Source organism: Mesocricetus auratus, unplaced genomic scaffold (genome assembly GCF_017639785.1).
Source record: "Mesocricetus auratus isolate SY011 unplaced genomic scaffold, BCM_Maur_2.0 Super-Scaffold_100018, whole genome shotgun sequence".
In the NCBI taxonomy this organism is placed as follows: domain Eukaryota; kingdom Metazoa; phylum Chordata; class Mammalia; order Rodentia; family Cricetidae; genus Mesocricetus; species Mesocricetus auratus.
In genome coordinates this window covers 9077514-9101881 of record NW_024429199.1, presented here as the reverse complement: position 1 = coordinate 9101881, position 24368 = coordinate 9077514, and the positions used below count along the sequence as shown (strand labels likewise).

At 40.5% G+C, this 24368-nt stretch overlaps 1 protein-coding gene and 1 pseudogene across 2 annotated transcripts; one reads left to right on the top strand and one right to left on the bottom strand.

Annotated features, from left to right (window-relative positions):
- The first annotated feature begins 5583 nt into the window (after positions 1-5583).
- On the top strand, positions 5584-24147 carry Zup1 (zinc finger containing ubiquitin peptidase 1). 2 transcript variants are annotated; one of them, XM_005073281.4, is made up of 10 exons: positions 5584-5721; positions 7023-7618; positions 9264-9374; positions 11494-11615; positions 16756-16924; positions 19585-19773; positions 19927-20092; positions 21726-21877; positions 22339-22559; positions 23913-24147. In XM_005073281.4, the coding sequence occupies exons 2-10, from the start codon at positions 7063-7065 to the stop codon at positions 23958-23960; spliced, it is 1734 nt and encodes a 577-aa protein (XP_005073338.1). In that variant the 5' UTR covers positions 5584-5721; positions 7023-7062; the 3' UTR covers positions 23961-24147. The 2 variants fall into 2 exon arrangements, with proteins under 2 accessions (XP_005073338.1, XP_040584099.1); XM_040728165.1 differs by lacking the exons at positions 19927-20092; positions 21726-21877.
- LOC121132950 lies at positions 7717-7835 on the bottom strand (annotated as a pseudogene).
- Positions 24148-24368: the final 221 nt, after the last annotated feature.

The window sequence follows — 24368 nt, the reverse complement described above, 5'->3', positions numbered from 1 at the left end:
ACACTCCCACCCTACTCAGGAATGGACCCTGGCTGTTTGGCTGGTCCTGATTACAGTCCTGAAGACATCAGTCTATGACATATGACCCTGCAACATAGGGCTAATACAGATGGCACCTGACAATCTCTATATTGCCCATCCTGCTTGGTCTGCATTTCTTGGTGTCTCCCCCATCTTCTTCCCAGTGTCCCCTGTGCCTGGAAATCCTTCCTAGCCATTGGCTGATCAGCTTTTTATTAAACTAATCACAGTGACACATCTTCACACAGGGTAAAGGAATTCCACAACATTGTTCAGCTGGCATTATTCAGTCCCCAAGACTACAAAGAATAGATCTGCTGATAAAAATTTTTACCACAAATATTCTCTTGTCTGCCCTATAAAACCACCCCAAGCCTCCTGTGCCTAGGCGTACATCCTCCACTCCTGGGAAGAGACTTCTTGCCTTTTATTGTCCCAATTAAGGACATCTGCTTCAGTAGAAGTCTGTCTCCTATTTGATTTTCCCATTGCCTCCATCAATCCTGATCTAACAACTCATATTGAGTATAAGACCCTGAAGTGCCTGTATACTTACTGTAAGCAAGTGTACATCAGGGGGGCTTCTTTGCTCATCAGCTGGTGCCTTCTCCACAGGGTAATACAAGGGAAGGAAGGAAGGACTGACTCTGGTCAGACAATACTCTATCACTCCCTCCCTCTGTCACTCTCTCTCCCTATCCTTTCCCCCTTTCTCTCTCCCCCTTCCTCATTTCCTCCTTTATATTTCTCAGGGGAGGAATTTTCAATTTCTTGCCTTGGAGACACACATCAGGCCATAGGATAAGCAGGTTTAAGAGATTCACTGTTGTTCCAGTACCATGGCATTTTGTAAAGTTCCTCTATAGTAGGTTTTCTTTTGGGCTACCAACCAGCTCCCAAATAATGACACGGAGACTAATTATTAGTTATGAATGCTCAGCCCTAGCTTATGCTTGTCCCCCTAGCTCTTATAACTTGAATTAAACTGTTTCTCTTCCTTTATGTTTTGCCTCATAACTTTTTATCTTCTTTCATTCTGTATGTCCTACACTGTATTTGGGTGGCTGGTGGCTCACTACCTAGCTGGCCCCAGGCATCTCCCTCTCTTTTTCCATTGTTCTCTTCTCCCTTCTCTCTCTCTCCTTGACAGCACAGATTCCTCCTCCTATTTATTCACTCTGCCCGTCAGCCCTGCCTGTCCTCCTATGGCGTAACTATTGACCATTCAAATTTTATTAGACCAATCAGGTGCCTTAAGCAGGAAAGGTGAAAGAGCAACACATCTTTACATTATTAAACAAGTACAGCATAAACAAATGTAATGCATCTTTGTCTAGTTAAAGCAATATTCCACATCATTCCTCCACTTTGCTTGAACTGTGACAATCAATCCTCAAAATTAAATTTGGTTTGCAGAAATCTCTAGATTTCTGACATCCATGCTCTATCAACTCAAAACAATGTCTATCCACTAGAAATATCTGTGGACCACCTACCATTCTTTTAACTGACATCCTGTTTATTTTTATGTCAACTTGACAGAAGCTAGAGTCATTGGGAAAGAGGGAACCTTAACTGAGAAAATGCCCCTACCAGACTGGCTTGTGGGCAAGCCTGTGAGGTATTAGGCATTTTCTTGATTAATGATTGAAGCAGGGATGGGGTGATGTCCCAGCCTATTGTGGGTTGTGCCACCCCTGGACATGTTGTCCTAGTTATACAAGAAAGCAAGCTGAGCAAGACATGAAGAGCCATAAGCAGAACTCCTCTACAGTTTCTGCTTCTGTCCTGCCTCTGACCTCCATCAGTGGTGGAGTGTGACATGAGAGTTGTAAGCTGAAATAAATTTTCCCCAAAGTTTCTTTTGTTCATGATGTTCTCTCTCTCTCTCTCTCTCTCTCTCTCTCTCTCTCTCTCTCTCTCTCTCTCTCTCTCTCTCTCTCTCTCTCTCTCTTTCTGATCAAGCTGGAGAGATGGCTCAGAGGTTAAGAGTACTGACTGCCCTTTCACAGGTCCTGAGTTCAATTCCCAGCAACCACATGGTGGCTCACAACCGTCTGCAATGAGATCTGGTGTCCTTTTCTGGCGTGCAGACATACATAGAGGCAAGATGTTGTGTTCATAATAAATAAATAAAACTTAAAAAATAAATGAATAATAAAAAATAAAATAAAAAACAACTCATTACTCCTTTGTTACCTAGATATGGCCAACCATGGGTTAAGAGGAAACATTTAAAATCTCCTTCCTACCACCCTTTCCTTGAAACCTATAAGGAATCCCATCTGGCACAAGGACCAATCTTTCCTCAGAGCATCTCTGTTGCTGCCTGTCTGTCTATGCCATTAATAACTCAATGCATTTCTTATCCCAATGGGCAGTTTACCTCAGAGTCCTTCTTGAACCCCAAACACAAAACTTTTCATTCATAGTTCAATATTTTCTCCTTTCTTTTTTCTTTTTTTCTTTTTTCTTTTTTCTTTTTTTTCTTTTTTTTTTTTTTTGGTTTTTTCGAGACAGGGTTTCTCTGTATTGTTTTGGAGGCTGTCCTGGAATTCACTCTGTAGACCAGGCTGGCCTCGAACTCACAGAGACCCGCCTGCCTCTGCTTCCCTAGTGCTGGGATTAAAGGCATGCGCCACCAACGCCCAGGCTACTTCCTATTTTCTATCCAACACCTTGACACCAACCTTACCCATTGCTGGATTCATTGCCTCTCTGAGCCATTTTCTTTGTTAACTAAACCTATCTTGGAATGAAACATGAGTCATGTAGGAAGCCAGTGATGGGGGAAAGCTCAACATGGAGTTTTAGATACCCCTTGTTTAGACATTCCACAAAGTTCATATTTGTTTTATTCACATACATCAGTCTTTTGTTTAAAACAATATAAATCTTGTTAATTTGAATGCATGTGCCTTCAGTCAAAGGCTACATAAAAAATAAATAAACCAATAGCTTTTCTTCAAATAGCATGTTTCTGGACTTCTTTCCTTCCTTTCTCTTTTCTTTTTTTTGAACATCTATTTTTTTCTTTTAGTTTTTGGTTTCAATATATCCCAACCGAAGTTACCTTCCCACCACTCCTTACAGTCTCCCCACTCCATTTCTCCTCTCCCCTAGATCCATTCCTTCTCCATTTCCATTCAGAAAGTAACAAGCCTCTCAGGATATCTGCAGAATAAGGTTTAACAAGATACAATAAGACTAGACTCAGACCCTCATATCAAGGTTGGGCAAGGCAGCCTAGTAGGAGGAAAAAGGCACCTAAGAGGTGAAAATGTCAGAGACATCTCCATACCCACTGTCATGAGTCCCCCCAAAACACCAAGTCAACAACCATAATATATATACAGAGGACCTAATACAGACCTATGCAGACTCCATGATTGCCGCTTCAGTCTCTGTGAGCCTCATAAACCCTGCTTAGTTGATTCTAGGTCCGTGTTCTCCTGGTAACCTCAACCCCTCTGATTCATACAATCCCCCCGCCTCTTCTGCAGGGTTCTGTTGACTCCTAGAGGAGGGACTCAATGGAGATCTCCCATCTGGGCTCTCTCCACCTAAAGTTTATCTGTGGGTCTCTGCATCTGCTTCCATCAGCAGCCAGCAGAGGCTTCTCTTATGATAACTGGACTAGGCACCAATCTATGAGTATAGCAGAATATCATAGGAATCATTTTCTTGATTCAGACCCCTCCTCTATTCTAGGTCTTTGAGCTATCCAAATCTCAGGCTCTTCAGCCTCCAATTCTTGATCATCTAGGCAGTATAGGGCAGGGACTCCCTCTCATGGTATGGTCCTCAAATTAGACCAGTCATTGGTTGGCCACTCCCACAATGTCTGCACCTCTTTTGCTCCAGCACAGACTGTAGGCATGACAGATTATAGGCTGAAGGTTTTGTGGCTTGGTTGGTATCTCACATTTGGAAGTCTTGCCTGGTTACAGAAGATGGCCTATTTACCTTTCTTCATTAACTAAACCAATCTTGGAGGGAAAGATGAGTCACACAGGAATCTGGTGATGGAGGAAATCTGGATGGAGGTGGAGTTTTAGCTCCCCCTTGATTAGACAAAGTTTTCTTTTATTCAGTACTTCAAATTCTTTCCCAGAAGTTTTCTGAAGTTTTTTTTTATAACTCTAGGGAATTCACTTTTTTATTAACTCCTCAGCTAATTGGTGACTATTCATCTGCTGATTTTCTTGTTTTCAATGTTCTATAAAAATACCATTTACTCTTGACTTCTGCTCTTTTACCCTCCTTGAGTAGATTCGGAGAAGCAAAAAGAATTTAACTTCATGTACCACATTTAACCACATCCCCAACATTTAAAAATGTTATACTTATCAGATTATGTCACCCCTATTTAAAAATTCCAGTAGCTTCCTTAGAGGCCATAAGTGTGTCTAAAACTCTGAAGTTTTACTCTTACTCTGTAATCCAGTGGCTCTCAGTCTTCCTAAAACTGCATCCCTTAGTTCAGTTCTTAAAGCTGTGGTGGCCCCCCAACCACAAAATTATTGTTACTTCGTAACTGTAATTTTGCTACTGTTTTGATTGGTAATGTTAATAACTGTGTTCTCCAATAGACTTAGGCCACCCTGTGAAAGGGTCCTTCAGCTGCCCCCGAGTGGGTGGAGACCTACAAGTTGAGAACCACTGTTACAATCACTCTTCTAGCATATTATGGTTTAGTCTCAAAAAATTCCTGTTGCTCCAGTCTTAGTCTTCCTTCTTGTTAATTTACCTTTGCTCATCAGGATGTCCTCTTTATTAACCAGAACTTTCCTTAACATTAGTACTGCCTTTCTAAAACGAGACTTTCTTACATCAGTAGCTTTATAAAGAGTCTTCCTGACATTAGCACCTCTGTAACCCAGTTTTATTTTCTTTGCAACATTTATGGTGCTCATTGTATTTCTTTTTCTTGTCTCTACCTCACCAAGAATGTCCTGTGTCTTGTATATTAGTTCGCTGGGCACCTCCAGGTACAAACAACACTTCTAGTGGGAACTCTGGAGAGACTGTAACTACAGAGAACAGGCAACTTTGTAACCTTGACGAAGGAATCCGCCTTAATTAACCTGTAGAGCATAATTTAGAGCCTGAGACTAGACAGTGAGTAAACAGAAACGTGTTTGCCATACGATCCGACGTATACGTATATTCAGATGGATTTCAAAAAAATCTCAGAACCTAATTTTTCTTGTAGCAAATCTGGCAAGGAAAACTGAGACGGGAGGATGGGAGGGACCAGGGATGCTTTAGCAAAGGATGAAAAAAAACTCACTACAGGTCCCAGAATGCATCACAACCCGGACGGATCTGGAGAGGGGCATGCTGGGATCTCCTTCCCGGCATTGAGGAAGTGCTGTTGTGCATGCGGCACTGCGGAGGGCTCTCGGAGGTCCGGGTTCCCTTTCGATTCTCGGTGGGGCAGAGTCCCGGGAGGCCTGGCCCGCGGCGCTCGGGCGGGCTGTGCGCGGCGCGGCGGCGGGCGCCAGTGGCTCCCGCGGAGGGGAGGGGCAGCGGTGCAGCCGCCGGCCCCAGTCTCCAGGCCGCCCTGAGCAGCCGCAGGTCCGGCTCCCTGAGCCCGGTGGGACGTTGGTGCAGAACTTTGTCGAATTCGAGCCTTACCGCCTTCGCCACCGCGTACCCAGGCTCCCTTCGTCAGCCTTGGCCTATCTTGAGTCCCGTGTATCCTTTATGTGCTGTGCCGCAGCCCCTGGAAGACACGAAATTGGGTGTCAAGAGAACTAATTTCCTTCTAGAATCAGAAACTTATTTTCCTTGTCTGGAAAAAAACGAGAAAAAGAGGGGGAAAATGTAGAGAGATTTTGTAAAGATTAATTTAGATGAAGGGGATAATTGCCCTGGCCTTTTTTGTTAACTAAATTCGTGACAGCTAAATTCGTGATCCTTTAGTTAGAAAGTGGTGGTGTGATTGCTTGAAAAGGTTTGTTTTGTTTTGTTTTGTTTGTTTGTTTTAAACACCTTCCTATAAATAGTCAGCATTCCATTAGCCCATCAGATCTTAAGACTCATAACTTCAGAGGAATGAGCTGGTAGCTAACATAATGAAGCCAGCATCTATAACCCAGCTTCCTAGATTCTGGAAGAAGTGCTCTCTCTCAGCTTTTACCTTCGGGCTCTCTTGTGTGTGTTTGTTGTCCATCATTTTCTAGCTGTATGTATGTGAAACCATATATGTAAAACGGTAGCAGTAGTACTCAGTTTGGCATGTGTGAGCTCTGAAATGCTGCTAAGGTGCATTTACTCTCATTGTACTACATGCAAGTAAATATGCTGAGCAATTAATTGTAGACTGCTGTTTTCTTTTAACCATATCTTGCTTGGACAACTAATTAAATATACCTTTTTTTTTCTGACCTCTTAAACCAAACATTTTGAATTTTTGTTTTGTGAGATGGAGTCTCACCAGGCAGTTCTGACTGGTTTGGAACTATGTAGACCAGGCTGGCCTCCAATTCATGGAGAGCCACCTGCCTCTGCCTTATTGAAATGTTTTAGTCATAAATTTACTTTTTATTTTATTACTATCTTTGATGTCTTGAAATTAAGGCACAGGTTGAATATCCTTTATCTAAAATATCTAGAAATACAAGGCTAAACACAATTGATGTATGTATCATGTATATCTTGTATTTTCATGTATATATGTATATACGTGTATATTTATATTTTCAGAGTGCTTGTGTTTTGACTGTCATTCATCACATGGGATCAGGCATTGATCCACTTCTGACATCATGTCAGAGCTCAGAAGTTTTGGATTTTGGAGCATTTGGAGTTTGGATTTTCGAATCAAAGATGCTTAACTTGTAGTGAGGTTTTGGTTGAGACTTAGAAATAAGTGTGTATGTTTAAGGAATGATAAATACACTGAATATTCTTTGCCAAAGTTAATACTGCTCCAAATACTCCAAGATTTCCAACTCACTTTATGAAATGTACTTTTCTTCAACTCTTACCTTCAGACTTGTAGCTTTGTGTGATTTCTAGGCCCATGCCTCCACCATGCTTTCCTGTGACATATGTGGCGAGACAGTGACCTCAGAACTAGACATGAAGGCTCACCTAGTTGTTCACATGGAAGGCGAAGTTACATGTCCATTTTGCAAGTTGTCAGGCATAAATTATGATGAGATGTGTTTTCATATTGAAACTGCTCATTTCGAGCAGAATACACCAGAAAGAAACTTTGAGAGTCTAAATGCAATGCAGTATGAAAACCCAGACAGCAAGAATACCACCCTGCAGAGTACAACGGAGGTTAATTCAAGTATTCATTCGGCTTGTGCATCGAATTTTCCAAAAAATTCAGCCCACCATCTTCCTATAGATGGGACTTTAAAACATGAAGCTTTTCATACAGATTGCATAGCTGAATCTAGAAAGTATCTGAAAAGCCCAGAAAAGCAGTCTGGATCGTCTGCGGTACAAGGACCAGTTTATGAGACAACGTATAGTCTTCCTGAATGTCCATTTTGTGGAAAAATAGAACAGCGTAGTCAAGATATGGAGATGCACGTGAAAACAAAGCATGCCAGTCTCCTAGAAACTCCATTAGAAGGTAGAGTGTTCAATTTATTAAATTGTAATAAAGCAACAGTGTCAGTTTACTCTGTGGTATCAAGTTAGCTTAACTGTTAAAAATGTGCTTTTAAGATTCAATTTCTCCAAGGTCCCTTAGGACAGCCCATATAGGCTGCATACACTACCAAGGAGGCTGCTGTTTGCAACCATTGCACACCAGGCTCCCATGGGGAAAGGGACCTGGTCTGATGGAGACAATTTTCTCAGTTACTCAAGTTTCTGATCTCAATGGAGTCCCCAATCTAGGCTCCAGACGGGTATGCGTGGTGCCTTTGGGAAGCCTCAGGGCACAGTGGCTAGGGTTCACATTGGTCAAGTCATCATGAGCACCCTCACCAGGCTGCAGAGTAAGGAACATGTGATTGAGGCTCTTCGTAGAGCCACGTTCAAGTTCCCTGGCCGCCAGAAGATCCACATCTCAAAGAAATGGGTCTTCACCAAGTTTAATACAGATGAATTTGAAGACATGGTTGCTGAGACATGGTTGCAGCTCATTCCTGATGGCTGTGGGGTCAAATATATCCCTAATTCTGGTCCCCTGGACAAGTGGCGAGCCCTGCACTCCTGAGAGCTTCCACAGTGCTGTCCTGTACCCTACCAAATCATGTTCAGTAATAAATCTCACATCCAGTCTGCTTACAAAAAAAATTCAGTTTCTGACATATCTTATTCAGTTCACCATGTGTGTCCCAGATATCAAGCTCAGGTCATTAGGCTTGGTGGCTAGCACCTTTATCTACTGACCCATCTCACTTTCCCCTGTTGTGGAATATAAATTTAAGATGTGTTGCATTCTTTTATGCTGTGGAACATTTGTTTAATGATACAAAGACAGGTTACATTTGTTTGATTAAGTAATATTAACTTGGGGTCAGGAGACTCATTAAGCAACCAGCTGACAGGAAGTGGTAGGGAGGAACCTTGTGTAGCTAGGGTTCTTAAGTGGGGACTGAGCAGAAGGACAATCTGTTTTGGGGGAGACTTGAGTTAGGAGAGGTTAGCTACTTGCTATCCAGTCTCTGAGCAAGCAGAATTTCACCTCAGCCTCTGAACCTGGAGTTCTATAGAGAAATAGAGATCTAGATAAAGTCACCTTTAGCTGCCATGATAGATAAAGTCACCTTTAGCTGCCATGATAGGACAGTGCCCAAGGAAACAGAATTCCTACCTGGGGCCAAATGGCTACTGTTAGTTGCTTTTTAGGACAGCAATTGCTTAAGGAACAGCTACTGAATTTAATGGAAAACAGCATGCTTCCAGAGAAGTAGCTTTTAAATCCAACTGTAAAGTGCTTTTGTTTTTGCAATAAGGTTAGAAAGTAGTGGAAAGTCTTTGATGTTTGGTTTGTTTGTTTATTGAGGCAGGGTCTCAGTATATAGCCTTGGCTGGCCTGGAAATTGATGTGTGGACCAGGCTGACTTTAACTTACAGAAATCTGATTGCCTCTGCCTCCTGAGTGCCATGATTAAAAGTGTGCACCCCTATGCCTGGTGGCATGTGTAATGCTTAACTACAAAACCATTTTACTCATAAAGCTGTTAGATTGTACACAGTCCTTGGCATGGAGTGAGAAATTTAAAAGTTCTACAAATAAAACAAGCCTTTCTATGTCTCTAATACAGACTGTCATCAACCACTCTATGACTGTCCCATATGTGGGCTCATCTGTACAAATTACCATATTCTCCAGGAACATGTGGACTTGCATTTAGATGAGAGCAGCTTTCAGCAAGGTATGTTTATGCCTAAAGTGTTTTCTTTCCTACTTCTAGAATACACATTTCTTTTAGGTTAAGGATACGACGAAAAAAGTCACATTGTTTAAAGGTGAACCTGTTCTTTAAGTGACCCCCTAGTAGCTTCACTGCTTTCCTGGAAGTCTTACAGAGAAGTTGTCAAGGATAAACTGTGGAGACAGCATCCAAACCAAGGTTAGACACCGTGGGTTTTGCTTGACATGTGGAGGCCACACCACTTAAGACAGTGCTTTTTCTAAAGTGTTTGCCATTTGAAAGCTTCTCTGGACAAGTTGGGGCCATTCCTTCATTGGTTTGAAGTAATGAAGTTAGCATTTAGCCAGCAAGAGTTTCCAACTAAGAAGCTGCCACTTTAATAAACTAGGTGAACTTATGTGACTCTTGTAACTATTATGTGATAAAGCTTTTCCGGGGGGAGAAGCAGCACACATGTCTGCTTACCCCAGATAGGGAACCTGTGACAGACCGAAGTACTGATACGACCTATGACCTAAGTTCAGTTTGGTGAGTCAATGAGTTTTATTGGGGCTACTTACAGGACTATGGGTGAGGAGATACTTAAAGAGCAGAAATGACAGGGTCTCACTGGGTAGCTCTGGCTGTTCTATAACTCACTATGTGTAAGATCAGGCTAGAGCTCAACAGAGCTCCACTTGCCTCTGTCTCCCAGGTGCTGGATTTAAAGGCACGCATCCCTATGCTTGGTGTACAGGTCAGTTTTATGGAGATATTTTCTCAATTGAGAGTCCCTCTTTCCAAATGACTGTAGCTTGTGTCAAGTTGACATGAAACTAGCTACACAGCTGTCTTCCTTTGCGGAAGGTGGTAAGGGAATGCTGCGGAAAGGTAGCTCTTGAAAAGCCGGATGTCTGCTAATTCTTACTTTATGGGTAGACTTTGTATTGGTGCATATATTCTGTGAACCAATGCAGAGAGTCTCAGGGCATGCTAAACATCAGTTATGAGTTACATACACAAGAACACAAGGGAGAATTAAATAGGAAGGTGTAACAACAACTAGGAGGCTTGGAAGAAAGAATATTTAGTTTTGGAATTAAATCATCAGGTTTGTGGATTGTAATGTCTGTGGATTGAGGAATACCTAGAAGACTCCTCAGATATTCTGGGGTGTCCCTGTGGGTGTTCCCAAGGAAAACTATGTGTATGTGAGTGAAGATCTATATTCAATGTGGACAGGTAGCATTCAATTCAGCTAGGATTCTAGATGGACCAGGATAGTGAAGAAGGGGCAAACTCACTTTGGCTCTTCCTTCGGGATTGGGACTTGTTTTTCCTGCTACTGCTCTTTGCCTTTAGACTCTGGAGTATTTGGCCTTTGGACTCTGGGACTATTGTGAGCATCTTAAGTAGAAATCTTGAGCCTTTGACCTTAGACCGGGACCTCTGTCCTTCACAAACTGGTGTTGGCATTTCCAACTTCTTGGTCTGAATTTTACTACTAGTTTCTCTGTCTCTCTGGCTATCAGAAACTTTTCACTCTTATCATTATGTGACCCAATCCCCTCGAGACTCATGATATTTAATGATGGTCTCTCTTTGTCTCACTCTGGCTCTGTGTGTGTGTGTGTGTGTGTGTGTGTGTGTGTGTGTGTGTGTATCTGTGTCTGTGTTGTATGGTGTCTCTCTCTCTCTCCCTTTCTCTCTCTGTGTGTGTGTGTGTCTCGCTGTGACTCTTGCTCTGTGCGTTTCTGTCTTGCCCTTACTGGAGAACCTTGAAGAATAAAGGAATCTAAGAAACAAGAAATCATATAGATACCACTGTTAAAAGAATCTGAGTTTCACTGGGAGAGGTGAACAAGTCATTATGCTGTAAGGTAAAACTATAATGAAATAGTTGGAGGTAGTGAAGGTATACTTTATAGTCTTTATTATTTTCTTCTTATTTCTTTCAAAAAGAAATCTCCATTAGTTGTATTCAGAGGCATCAATGAAAAGTGTCACTTAACCTTTCATATTTTTTCCCTCAACAGATAATACTTCATAAAGTTGTCAGGAAGATCAAATCTGTTAGTTAATGAGGAGAGCTTGTGGCAGCCTAAGCACTGAGTGACTATTGCTTGTTATTCTCTAATAGGCATGGACAGAGTCCAGTGTTCTGGTGATCGAGAGTTAGCTGAGCGGCTTCAGCAAGAAGAAGACAGGAAGAGGAAATCTGAAGAATCAAGGCAAGAAAGGGAAGAGTTCCAGAAGTTGCAGGTACAGAAATTAGTAACAGTTTTATTGAGTAGAGTTCTTATTTCCCAGATATGCTTTTGAAATGTTAACCTGTGTCTGGAGATACGACTCTGCCATTAAAGGTTAAGGTTCACAGCCAAAAAGATTCCTATCTAGCCTGCCAATGTCAGGTAAAAATATTTTTATCTGTGTACTTTGTAATGTGTTGGGGGGGTGGGGATGGACAAAAACACTTAAAAGTAGCTATTCTCCAAAGCTGGAGATGTGGCTTAGGTGTTAGGAGTGCTTGCTGCTCCAGCAGATGACTTGAGCTCATTTCCCAGCCCCTATTTCAGAACCGCTTGTAATTTCAGCTCCAGGTGATCCTGTTTCCTCGTCTTACTTTCACAGTCACACACGCACAAGAACACATGCACACACGCATGCACGCACGCAAGTAGCCATTCTTGACTGCATGTGGCACATGCCTTTAGTCCCAGCATTAGGGAGACAGAGGAAGGTGAATGAATCTTTTGAGTTTGAGGCCAACCTGGGACCCATAAACAAACAAACAAAAAACAAAACAATGTAGCAATCTGTTCAAATACAGGAATAATCATTTCAGATAAAATATGTGAAAAATTTCCACAGGAAACACACAGGGTTTTGTAGCTTTCTTTTTTTGTTTCCTATGTTTAAATGCAGAATGAAAATAAAGTGTTTGTGATTTGCCCTGGCTTAGACAACTGTTAGATAGAAAAAAGCAGGCATGTAAAATTATGCAAATGACAAGCAGATTGTAAAACTATGCTGAGAATCTGCCTGTCTGTTTACTTAAAATTATTGTGTATCTCTCCTTGTTTTTTGTGTTTTTGTTTTTTGGGGTTTTGTTATTTTTGTTTTTTGAGACAGGGTTTCACTGTTGAGCTCTGGCTGTCCTGGAACTCACCTTTTAGGCAAGGCTGGCCTCGAATTCACAAAGATCCACCTGTCTCTGCCTCCCAAGTGCTGGGATTAAAGGCATGCATCACCACTGCCTGACTGTGGACTGGAGAGACAGCTCAGAGGTTAAGAGCAGTGGCTACTATTCTAGAGGACCCAGGTTTAGTATGGCAGCTCACAATTTCAGACATTTTTACTTAATGAACATTCAGAGGTTGGTGTTTCATGATGTTTTAGGGCCTATTTCCTTATGTGAATGTAGTGTCTATTGGATTAAACTTGGAGCATCTGAGGGTTTTTAATGCATTAAAAATTTTAATACATGTTTCTCCTTTTTTATTTCTAATTTTTTAGCTGTGTATGGTTATCTGTACTGAAAATGCTTGTAGAGTTTTTAAATGCCATTTGTATGTGTTAACAGAATAGTATAAAGAATTTATGAGTGAATAGATCTGAAAATAGTCCCAGATTTACATACATCTGACAGCCACCTTTTTTTCTCAGACATCTTACACATGACTATTTTTCCTTGAAATATGTTTTGGAAGGTCTAACTTAGGATTCTTACCACCTCACAATTTCACTAGTTATTCATTTATTCGCAAAATTGTAATTCAGCTCCAGGTGATCCTGTTTCCTCGTCTTACTTTCATATCAGAATTCAGACTAGTTGGAAGTTTTTTTCTGTCTGTTTTGCCATATATTCTAGTTCTACAGCACTACCGCCAAAGTCGTCTGCAGAAACAGTTTAAGTGAGGGATGACTTATTTGGACTCACAGTTCCAGTCCACTCATGGAAAGGCCATTCCCATACAGTGGACCAGGAAGCTGATGGGATAACAGGAATCCAGCCTGCTCCTTGGTGGCCTCTTTTTGCCAGGGAAGCACAACTTCCCACACGTCCACAACCTCCCCAAATAGCACCTTGGTCTGGGACACAGGTATTCAAAACATGGCCTGTTGTTTTGTGTTTAAAATATGACACTATGAAAAGGCCCAATGTCTTTGGAATACTTTGGAATATCAACGATAAGAAAGTCCCTGACATTTAAAGAGGTTTGTCACTGTGTTAGTTACCGGTTGCTGTGGCCAGACACCTGACAAGAAGCAACATGAAGGAGGAAGTGTTTGTTTGCCTTAAAGAATGAGGAGATGTAGTCTTTTACAGGGAAGACATGGCAGGGGGAATGGGAGGTAGCTGGCTACACTGCATCCACAGTTAAGGTATGAGGAGATGTAGTCTTTTACAGGGAAGACATGGCAGGGGGAATGGGAGGTAGCTGGCTACACTGCATCCACAGTTAAGGAGACAACACAGTGGCTACAGGTCTCAGTTCACTTTGTCCTTTTCTTTCAGTCTGGAACCCCAACCTGTGGGATGGTGTGGTACACATTCAAAATGGGTCTCCCACTTCAATTAACCAAACCTATAAATAAGCTCTCACATTCAGTCCCCAGGGTTTGTTTTCATGCTGATTTTTGCTTCTATTTATTTATTCATTCATTCATTTGTGTGTGGGTGTGTGTGTCTGTGTATATGCACATGTGTGTCTGTGTTGTGCACGTGTGTGTCTGTCTCTATGGGTATCTGTGTTTGTTCCTGTGCGCAGTGCCATAGAAAGAACAACTTTGGGGAATCAGCTCTCCTCCACTAAGGGTTTCAGAGGTCTAATTCAGGTCATCAGCCTTGCATGGCAAACACTTTTACCCAAATAGCCATTCCCCCAGCTCTCCACACTGACTGTAAATCTCATCAAGTTGACAGTCAAAATAAACCATTGCAACTCTGACATTAGTCAACCTGATACTTAAACATACCGCTTTTAAATCGTAATTTTCCACTGCTTGTCTCTTGTGACTATCCATCATGGACAAAAGCATTCAGTTTAACCTCAAAAGTCCCCATAGTTAGCCGGGCAGTGGTGGCGCATGCCTTTAATCCCAGCACTCGGGAGGCAGAGGCAGGCGGAACTCTGTGAGTTTGAGGCCAGGCTGGACTGACAGCCTCCAAAACAACACAGAGAAACCCTGTCTCATAAAAACCAAAAAAACAAACAAACAACAAAAAAAAAAAGTCCCCATAGTTTTTAATGTCAGCACTGTTAGAAAGTATGATTATGGAGTCTCTTAGGTTACCCAGGCACTCTCTTAACTGTAAATTCCTATAACATTAAAAAAAAAATCATGCTTTCTTACCATGTACAAAACATTCTCTTTGACTTCCAGAGATCTCATAGTCTCTGTTCAAAGTTTGTAAGGGCAGAGTGTTTTGTGATGCTCATGCAGTGTTTTTATTGTAAGCCTCTAATATTACAAAACAAGTTTAATGCTTCTACCATATGATGATAGAATGGATATTCTGATTCCAAAAAGGAAGAATAGCAAAAGAAGTTTCAAATCAAAGCAAAATGCAACCCAGCAGACCAAACACTAAATCCTTCAGCTCTGTGCTTGGCATCTGGGATTTGTGATGGAATCACTGGATTCCAGAGGGCTTGGGTAGTCTTGCCTCTCCAGCTCTGCTGCCTGTAACACAAATAGTCTTTCTTTTGGGCCATTTCACTCTGTGTCTATAGTGTAGATGTCCCATGGTTCTGTCATCTCCAGCATCCTAGGATCACTATTACAACTTATGCTTTACCGTCACAGCTTTAGTTACTGACCTCTTGGGGACTCTGCTGTGCAAGGACCCTGCCACACATTCATGGCCTCAATGGCTCTCTAGACCCAATGAGTCTTACATGGTTCATGCCTGCAAAGTTAGTACCACTTTGACAAAATCAAATTCTGTTAGTTTCTTGCAATGGAGCCTTGCCCTTTGGAGCGTAGTTACCTTTGACGTTGTGTGACAACCATGGCAAAACACTTTCCAACTCAATAGTTTTTTACCATGGAACCAGTCAGTGGCATTCTCAGCTTAGGCCCCCTCCTTTCAAATGAATTACCTCATTCATTAGATCAAGCCTTTAGTGGACAAAATCAAGGCTCCTTTTCTGATGTTGCAGGGCACATTTCTCTCCTTTGTGCTGATCTCTTTAACAGTTATCTTAGTCACTGGTCTATTGCTGTGAAGGGACACCACACCAAGGTAACTCTTATAAAAAAAAGCATCTAATTTGGGGCCTTGTTTACAGTTTCAGAGGGTTAGTCCATTATCATGGTGGGGGCCATGGCAGCAGGGAGGAAGACATTGTGCTAAGATGGGAGCTGGGAATTCGCCTTGATCAGCAGGAGGGGGGAAAGAGCCTAGGCCTGGCATAGACTTTTGAAACCTCAAAGTGTATCCCAAGTGACACCCTTCCTTCAACAAAGCCATGCCTACTCCAACAAGACTATACCCCATCCTTCCCAAACAGTTCCACTAACTGGAGACCAAGACTTCCAACATAGAGCCTATAGAGACTATATTGAATCAAATCACCACACAATTGCTGCTTTAGGAAATAAAAATTGTTTGTGGTTGTGAGTACACATGCCATGGCAAGCCTGTGGAAGTTAGAGGAAAACTTCTAAGAGTTGGTTCTCTCCTTCCAACATGTGGGTCTCAGGGTTTGAAATCAGGTAATCAGGTTTCAGGAGCAAATGTCTTCACCAACCGAGCTATCTCACCCTGCAGGCACAGATGAACAGCTTTATCTTTTTTGTTCAGTCTGTGAATAACCCTGTGTGATGGTGTCATATTTAGGATGGTTTCCTATCTCTGTTAGCTCAATCTAGACTACTTCACAGACATACCCTAAGTCACTTCAACCCTAGCAATCAAGATTAACCATGACAAAGATGTAACTTGTAAGTTGTTTACATCCATAAATGTAGTTTATTCATGTGAGTCTCTCAGTCCGTTTTGCAAAAACAGCTAATTTTCTCTGTAGCATGATTGAATGATATGTAGACTAAGTAGGCCTTTGTGAATTAGTGTTGGGACAAAATAGCAAGTTCCCATAACCAGCAGTAGCTTTAGAATTTTGCCTTTCACAGTACCTTTAGCAGAAAGATGATTCTTTTATTTCTATCCTACAAGGAAATTAACCAATTATTTATAAGAGCTACACAAGCTTACAGAGAAAGATCTAATTAAGTTATGGATATATGGTTTAATTTCCATAAAAATCTTTGCTTGTGTGAAAATACATACACCAGACTATGTCAATATACATTTCCAAAAACTAAAAGTGAAAAGTTTCCATTTGGTTGAAGTACAGGGGCATAAAAATAAGTTCTTTATGTTTGTGTCCACTAGCGGCAGTATGGTTTAGATAATTCTGGAGGCTACAAACAGCAGCAGCTACGGCATATGGAGAAGGAAGTAAACAGGGGAAGGATGCACCCCTCTGAGTTTCACAGCAGAAAAGCTGACATGATGGAATCAATAGCCATTGGCATTGATGATGGAAAAACAAAGACTTCTGGTGAGTGCTTAAACATCCACATGGCAGTTTTAATATTGCATATACCACTGGAGTAATAAAAATCACATGAATGTGCTGAAATTTCAGTTAACAGTTTATATAGTTTGAGGTGAGATTGTGTTCACATAGTCTTTACATAAATTTTAAAATGAAACTTCTACTTTTAATTCACTTAAAATAATTTTCTATTGCATTAACTAACAGCAATGGAAATGAGTTTTTAGGTTTCTTTTACTCTTTTATTAGCATGTCAATTATATATAATATTGTTCCGTTATGGTATTTTCATACAGGTATGAATATATTTTGGTCATATCCGCCTCTGCCACCCCGTTACCCTCTTTGTCCTGCAACTCCTATTGCTCCCTCTTTTCCTCTCTCAGCCAGTCTACACTACCCGTTGGCCCCTCCCACATCTTCTTCCGTGTGCTTTTTTGTTTATGTGTTTATGTCTGTTTAGTTTTGTTTAAGGTTTACTTATAGGAACGTAGATGAGGGGTCATTTACACAAGAGCATGGGCCAGAAAAAGATGTGTTTCACCACTCCCCGACCCCCAGCTACCATTAACTTCCTATAGACCTAAGGGAGGGGAGGGGCCTTATGAGCTCCCATCTAGAAGAGGTTCCATGTCTGTAAACCCTCAGAGAAGGGTGGGTGCTTGTGAACACCTCTTTCCTCTGTGAGAGAGTGTTGGCAAGCTCAGTACTGTTCAGATAGTCACTGCTGCTTGTTTGAAAGCCAGCATCCCTGCCATGCCTGGAAGACAGCTCTTCTGTTTTTAGCCCCCTCTCCCTTGATGTTCCTGAGCCTTGGAGGGGTTGATGTAGATATCCCATTTAGGACTAAATACTCATCTATTCTCATTCAGTTCTTTGACTAGTTACACCCATTATCAAACACTAATATACGGATGTAAATATAAACATTTACAAGACAGTTTGATAGACATATCGTGTCAATTTGGCAAAACTGGAGTAGCTTTCCTACTTGGGACCATGAGCTACCTACCCAGGGGGATTTTGACAGTGTTTATAGTTCCAGACTGGACATCCCTCCTGTAGATACACCTGTAATCCAGTCAGAAAGTGCTTGGCTACCCCAAAGCAGTTATGTCACTGAACCTTTAGCTTAAATTATTGGTTGTTAGTTATACAAGTGTCTATTAGAGCAGTCATTATTTAATACCCCTTTATATATTTACAGCCTTGTTATTGTTAACATGGTTTAGCAAAGGGTAGCTTTTTTTGGAAAAACATGTATGGAAATTTAGGAATACAAAGTACTTGTTAAGAAAAAATATTTCTTTATTGTGGTTGTATGATGTCATTGCTAAGACAAAGGTTACCAGGAAATGAGGTATTTCTGTTTTACATGTGACAAGCATGCCATAGTATACTCAAATACATATTAGTTTGTTCTTATAAGTTTTCCCTTTTCATTCTTGACTGTCTTAAATCTTGAACTCATCTGAGTCAACATTTGTCTTTCTGTTCCTGGAGTGCCTTTCCCATGTATAAACTGTTACATGCCACATCATTATTTTCCTCCTTGTATAAAGTTAGTTCTCAGCAACAGGTCATGTTCATTGTTCTTCTTCTTGAATGTGGGTTTATTTTAAAAAAATTATAACTAATTTCTGTTCTTTGTTATAGTGGGCATATCTACAGCTGTTGGTTAAATGATTGTTTTGATTTATTTTTTTTAATTTGTCTCCCCAAAGACATGTTTCCATGTATTTCATTCAAATAAAATACATATAATGACTTTTCTTTCTTTGTGCCACATATCACGAGAAAGCGTGAACTACACAAAAGATATCATTGCCCATTAGCTTCAGAGTTTTTAAAGAAGGCAAAATATACACGAAGAACTGTAATGTTCTGCTGTGACAAAGTATGACTAGATAAGTAGGGGTCATGATAGAAATAAATGCGCCGATTGTTTTTAAAGACAGAAAAAAGTAACTTACAAGGCTTTTAGGATTCTAAATGGAAGAAGAATATTCTAAAAGGAAGAATCAGATGTAAATGTGTCTGAATATTTTGCTTAACCAAATTCTAGCACCATAATCTAGGGCCATTATTTCTAGGAATATTGTCATTTTTATCTTTCTTTGCTTAGAATTTCCTCTCCTGTTATATGTACAAAGTACAATGCTGAAGTTAAATTAAAAACCAATAGGCAGAATATTTCATTGTGGGGTCACAAACAAAATTATGTCAAGAAGGATAAAAAATGAAGTCAGATGGAGGACACTGGCATAAGCTTTATTTGCATGCTGTGAATTATATTGTACGAATGCTACAGGCTATCAGGAGATACATACTCACTTAGGTGGGAGCAGATTGACTGAGCAAGCTCTGTGGCGCATGGAAGAGATGGAAAGACAAGAATAGCATTTGTTCTGTTAGGGAACTTTTGTGTACCAGGCTTTGCGGTTGAAGAGCTTACAGATGCAGACAACTCCAGTTCAGTGCAGGGTGTACTGCTTTAGTATCAGAAAACTTGGGTCGTGGGGACAGTGAGAACATGAGCTAAGGTTGTAAAAGTGCAGCTGGTAGGGTGTTTCTGTGGAACATGATGATGTTTGTCATAAACAGCTATGTATGTAATGGTGACAGCGAATCTTCCTAAGTATCCTAAATCTCTTCTATTTTAGGGATTATTGAAGCCCTCCATAGATATTACCAGAACACTGCCACAGATGTGAGGTGCGTGTGGCTCTCTGCAATGGTTGATCACTTTCATTCCTCTTTTGGGGACAAAGGTTGGGGTTGTGGTTACAGAAATTTCCAGATGCTACTTTCATCATTGCTACAAAATGATGTGTATGGTGACTGCTTGAAAGGTAGGTAACATACTGTTATCATCTTTGATTATGATATACAGAGGGTGTCTTAGAAACTCATGTGGGTTCTTAGTAGAGTATATGTTACTGTGTGACAGTATTGCTCAGCATATTAGTACCTGACTTGTGACTTGTTTGCTTACATAATTTCAGGTATGTCAATTCCTTGTATTCCAAAAATTCAGTCCATGATTGAAGATGCATGGAAGGAAGGTTTTGATCCTCAGGGAGCCTGTCAACTTAATAACAAGTTACAGGGAACAAAGGCCTGGATTGGAGCGTGTGAGATTTATACACTTCTGACCTCACTGAGAGTGAAGTATGTACCTGCAAACTCCAGTTGATATAATTGTACTCATTTGCAAATTACTGGTACTAAATTTAGTATGAGTAAAGTTAACTGCCTTAACTATTTTTCCCATGCTGTGATAAAATATGCTGACCAAAGCACCCCAAGTGAGAAAGGTTTATCTTGGCTTACGTTTCAAAGGATACAGTTCATCGTGGTAGGGAAACGGGGAGGGTGTAGTGGCAGAAAATAGACTGCCTGTCACATTGTGAGCAGTGAGGAAGCAAAGCATCTGGAGGAAATGGGAGCCTGCTATAAAGGCTCAGAGCTTGCCTTCAGTGATCTGTACCTCCAGCAAGCCTCCACCTCCTCGAGTTTCTAATAGCAGCTGAGGAGCAACCCTAACGGGAGCCTCCAAGGGACATTTCACATTCAAACTGTGGCAGAAATTGTTAACAGTTTTGAATATTTTTGAGATTTCATTGCCATGAGAGACGAGAATGCATTGTTTATACTAGAATTTAAAATAATCAAGTTATTAAATGCTTTTGGTTATACTTTATAAAAAGTTTTTGAGTAACATAGAAGTGAACTGACTTCAACAATCTAATTTATTCAAGATGACGCCATTTAAAGGAAGTATACCACCATAGTCTGGGGCCAAACAGGAGATATGTGGATGTAGAGGAGTGAAGTCTCACACATTTTTCTGTGCTCTTCACCAATAGTGTCTGTAACTGAAATTGAAGAAAATTGAATGTATTCAGAATATTTTTGTATTTATTTATGTTTAGAGGAAAGTATGTAGGATGCTTTTGATGTAAAGAGATAACTACTACTGAAGATTAAAATCAGAATTCAGATTCCTTTTTTCTTTTAATAAAGATATATAAAGCCTACTGATTGACTTTTTAATCTGTTTCTATGTTTACACTGTTATAAACTATCTGAGTAGAAAAATCCTGCAAGAAGTGAGTTTTCTTGCAAAAAAAACCCTTAAAACTTATTTTATTGTCTTTAGGTTATGTGTATGCATGCATGTTTGTGATAATTGCACATGTGTGTAAGTGCCTTTGGATCCCCTAGAGCTGGAGTTAACAGCCAGTTGTGACCAAACGGGGTCTTCTGCAAAGTAGTGTGTGCTTTTAGCCACTTAGCTAGGCCCTAATTTTGTGTTATTATGCATGTGTTGGAGTGTGCATATGGAGGCCATAAGTCAAATATGTGGAGTTGGTCTCTTTCCACCTTGATGTGGGTGCCAGGGATTTGAACTCAGGCCACCAGGCTTGCATAGCAAACACTTTTGCCCTTTGAACCATCTTGCCACCCCAAAGTCAGGTTCTAGTTGATCATCGGGGATAGAGACATTAGAATAAAAGTGACTATGTGCCAGACTATAGCACATGGGGTTTAAAAGTCCAGTATGGTCCTTACTTGCTGTGCAGGGAGCCTTTTTACATTAGGAAATCTTTGTAATCTTTAGCTCATTCATCAGTCTTACTGTGAATCATGATTTTCGTATATTCCCCACAAAATGAGTTTTTCTATATGAAGAGTAAAAATTTATATTTACTTTTTCCTCCATAGTTTTTTTTTTTTTGGTTGGGATAACTACATTTATGCAAAATTTTTCTCTAAATTATCTGCTTTGTCAATTGTTTAGGTGCCGCATTATTGATTTCCATAAGTCAACTGGTCCTTCTGGTACACACCCTCGCTTATTTGAATGGATATTGAACTATTATTCTTCAGAGAGGGAAGGGAATTCAAAGGTTGTGTGTACATCTAAACCTCCTGTCTATCTCCAGCATCAGGGTTAGTAGATCACACACGAAACTGGCATTTTTAAGATAGTAGATTGACTATTGCTTAAGGACAGGTGAAGATAGTAGTAGTAGAGGTGATGGGGTGGGGGCCTACTGTGACTAATCGGCAGAGCCAATTGTCATTCTGGTGTGTTCGTGGGTGACACAGCATCTTGGAACCTTGCGCTTCTTCTGGTCTTTTTCTGGTTCACTGCTGTCGCCATTCATCCCATGCCTCCGTCCAGTCTTCACTTACTTGTCACTACATTAAGGCTTTCTAGACTGTACTTACTAAAGTGCAAGTGTGTGTGTGTGTGTGTGTGTGTGTGTGTGTGTGTGTGCATGCGCACATGTGCGTGCACGCGCTCGCACGCATGCACTAAACAAGCCCATACAGAAGCTACAAAGGTATATATAGTAATAACTGTGTATAGATGCGACGATATTAACTGTTATTTATACTTTGACTAGGTCACAGTCGAACAATTGTTGGAATTGAAGAGAAAAAAAACCGAACATTATGTTTACTAATATTTGATCCTGGATGTCCGTCCCGAGAAATGCAGAAACTGTTAAGGCAAGACGTAGAGGCTGGTAGTCTCAGGCAGCTACGGAAGTCTGTGGGAAATCTAAAACATAAGCAATACCAGATAGTAGCAGTAGAGGGAGTTCTTTCACCAGAGGAGAAAGTTGTAAGTATCTCAGTATTGGGGGAAGTAGTTTACATTTTTTAGTTAAAATCAGCATTCTCTCTTTTTATCTCCCCACAGCTCATTCTGTTCCATGAAATGGCAAACCCATTTGACTTTGCTATCACTGAGTTTCTAGAATTGCCATTTTTAAATGTAGATGACACCTAAATATCTTGCTTAACCTAGCTGGGGTGGGCACTGTGGACTGTTGAGCAGTTTCCAGCCTAAGGTCTGGAAATTTTATGAGGAAATTAAAAAGAGTGCTTATTTGAGTATCTCACATTTGCTTCCCTCTAAAGATGAGACAGAATTCGAGAGGGACATGAAAGAACAGGATCAAGGAGGAATGTTTGAAGCAGGAGCTGACCAACCTCAGCTTCTTACCTGCAAAGAGAAAGACAAGGACTTCTTACTAGGTTACTCAGTTTAATGATGCTTTAAAAGATTTCTTTGCAATGTCTTTAATCCCCGATTTCAAAAGAAAAGTCAGAACTGAGAGTGGGTTGGTAGGGCTGGGGGGGAAGCAGAAAAGGGTAGAGGTGGTGAGAATAATCAGAACGCATTGTATATATGCATGAAATAGTGAAAAGAAAAGAAAAGAATTCAGTAAAACTTATTTAAAAGTACCAGATCTTGGGCTGGAGAGGTGGCTAGATTCCTTCCAGAGGCTCCACAGGCCCAAGCGCTGGATGAACTGCAGGTCTAACTTTACCACTCATTGTAAGTGTCCATATTCATAACATGGAAATAATAACCATTTACCTTACAGTGATGACATCCATGTACATTGACATACATAAAGTGCTTAGGACAGTTATAATTCTTAAAGGCACAGCTACAATCTAACAGTCCCCTAACACCAAAGGAATAAAGTCAAAAGTAAGGAAAAGAAAAGACGTGTTCAGTATTCTAAGAGCAACAGTGACCCACTTTCCAAAACTGAAAATGGAAAAGCCAATTAACATGTTGTTCACTTGGAGCCCATGACAATTCCTGATCACCACTATACTCTTAAATGTTACTGTGACCGATAAGCAAACATTGGTACCCTTAAGAAGAATTAAAGTGATCGCTAACTTTATTTGTATAAACTAGTAATAGTAAAAAGAAGATACAGGGTTGACAAGATGTCTCGGCAGTAAGAGGTGCTTGCTGTCAAGCCTGACAGGATCCACCTATTATAAAGAGAACTGACTTCATAGTTATGCTCTGAGCTCTGTGCATGTGTACACACAAACACACACACATGCATAAATAAAGCAATAAATGTAGCTAATTTAAAAAAAAAATAGCAGCATATATAATTTCTAGATTGTAATTCATATCTTGTTTTCTTCTCAATTCTTTTTCCAGGCCAGAAAGCAAGCGTCTCAAGTGTTCACAGCAGAGAAGATTCCTTGAATGAAATACTTTGGTGTTTTTGTACTTATCCTTTTTTCTGATATTGAACTCTGATACAGTTGAAGAATTTGATTTCACTTAAGTCCTTGATATAATATTTAAGTTATAAATGCCTGTTAAGTTATACTTCTTAGTACTTCATTGTCTAGTAATTAGCTGAATAAAATACCTTGTTTGTATTGTTTCATTTCTTGACCATCCATGTCTCAGAAACTTGCTTTATAGTTACAAGTTAATATTAATTGGCCCATTACTTGTATGAGTTACTCTTAGTACTTAACGTCTATTGATATGTTTAATTTTAAAAGTTATTTGAGGCAAGCGCTATTAGCCCCATGAAGAAGCTGAATCGCTGAGATTAGTGATTAGCCCGAGAGCATAACAAGCAGGAGCACACATCCGTCTCAC

Excerpts from the sequence above, each read along its gene's own strand:
- Zup1 (XM_005073281.4), top strand. The coding sequence starts at position 7,063 with ATGCTTTCCTGTGACATATGTGGCGAGACAGTGACCTCAGAACTAGAC. Across the intron at positions 19,774-19,926 it reads GTATGGTGACTGCTTGAAAG|GTATGTCAATTCCTTGTATT; the intron begins GTAGGTAACATA and ends ACATAATTTCAG. Across the intron at positions 20,093-21,725 it reads CTGACCTCACTGAGAGTGAA|GTGCCGCATTATTGATTTCC; the intron begins GTATGTACCTGC and ends TCAATTGTTTAG.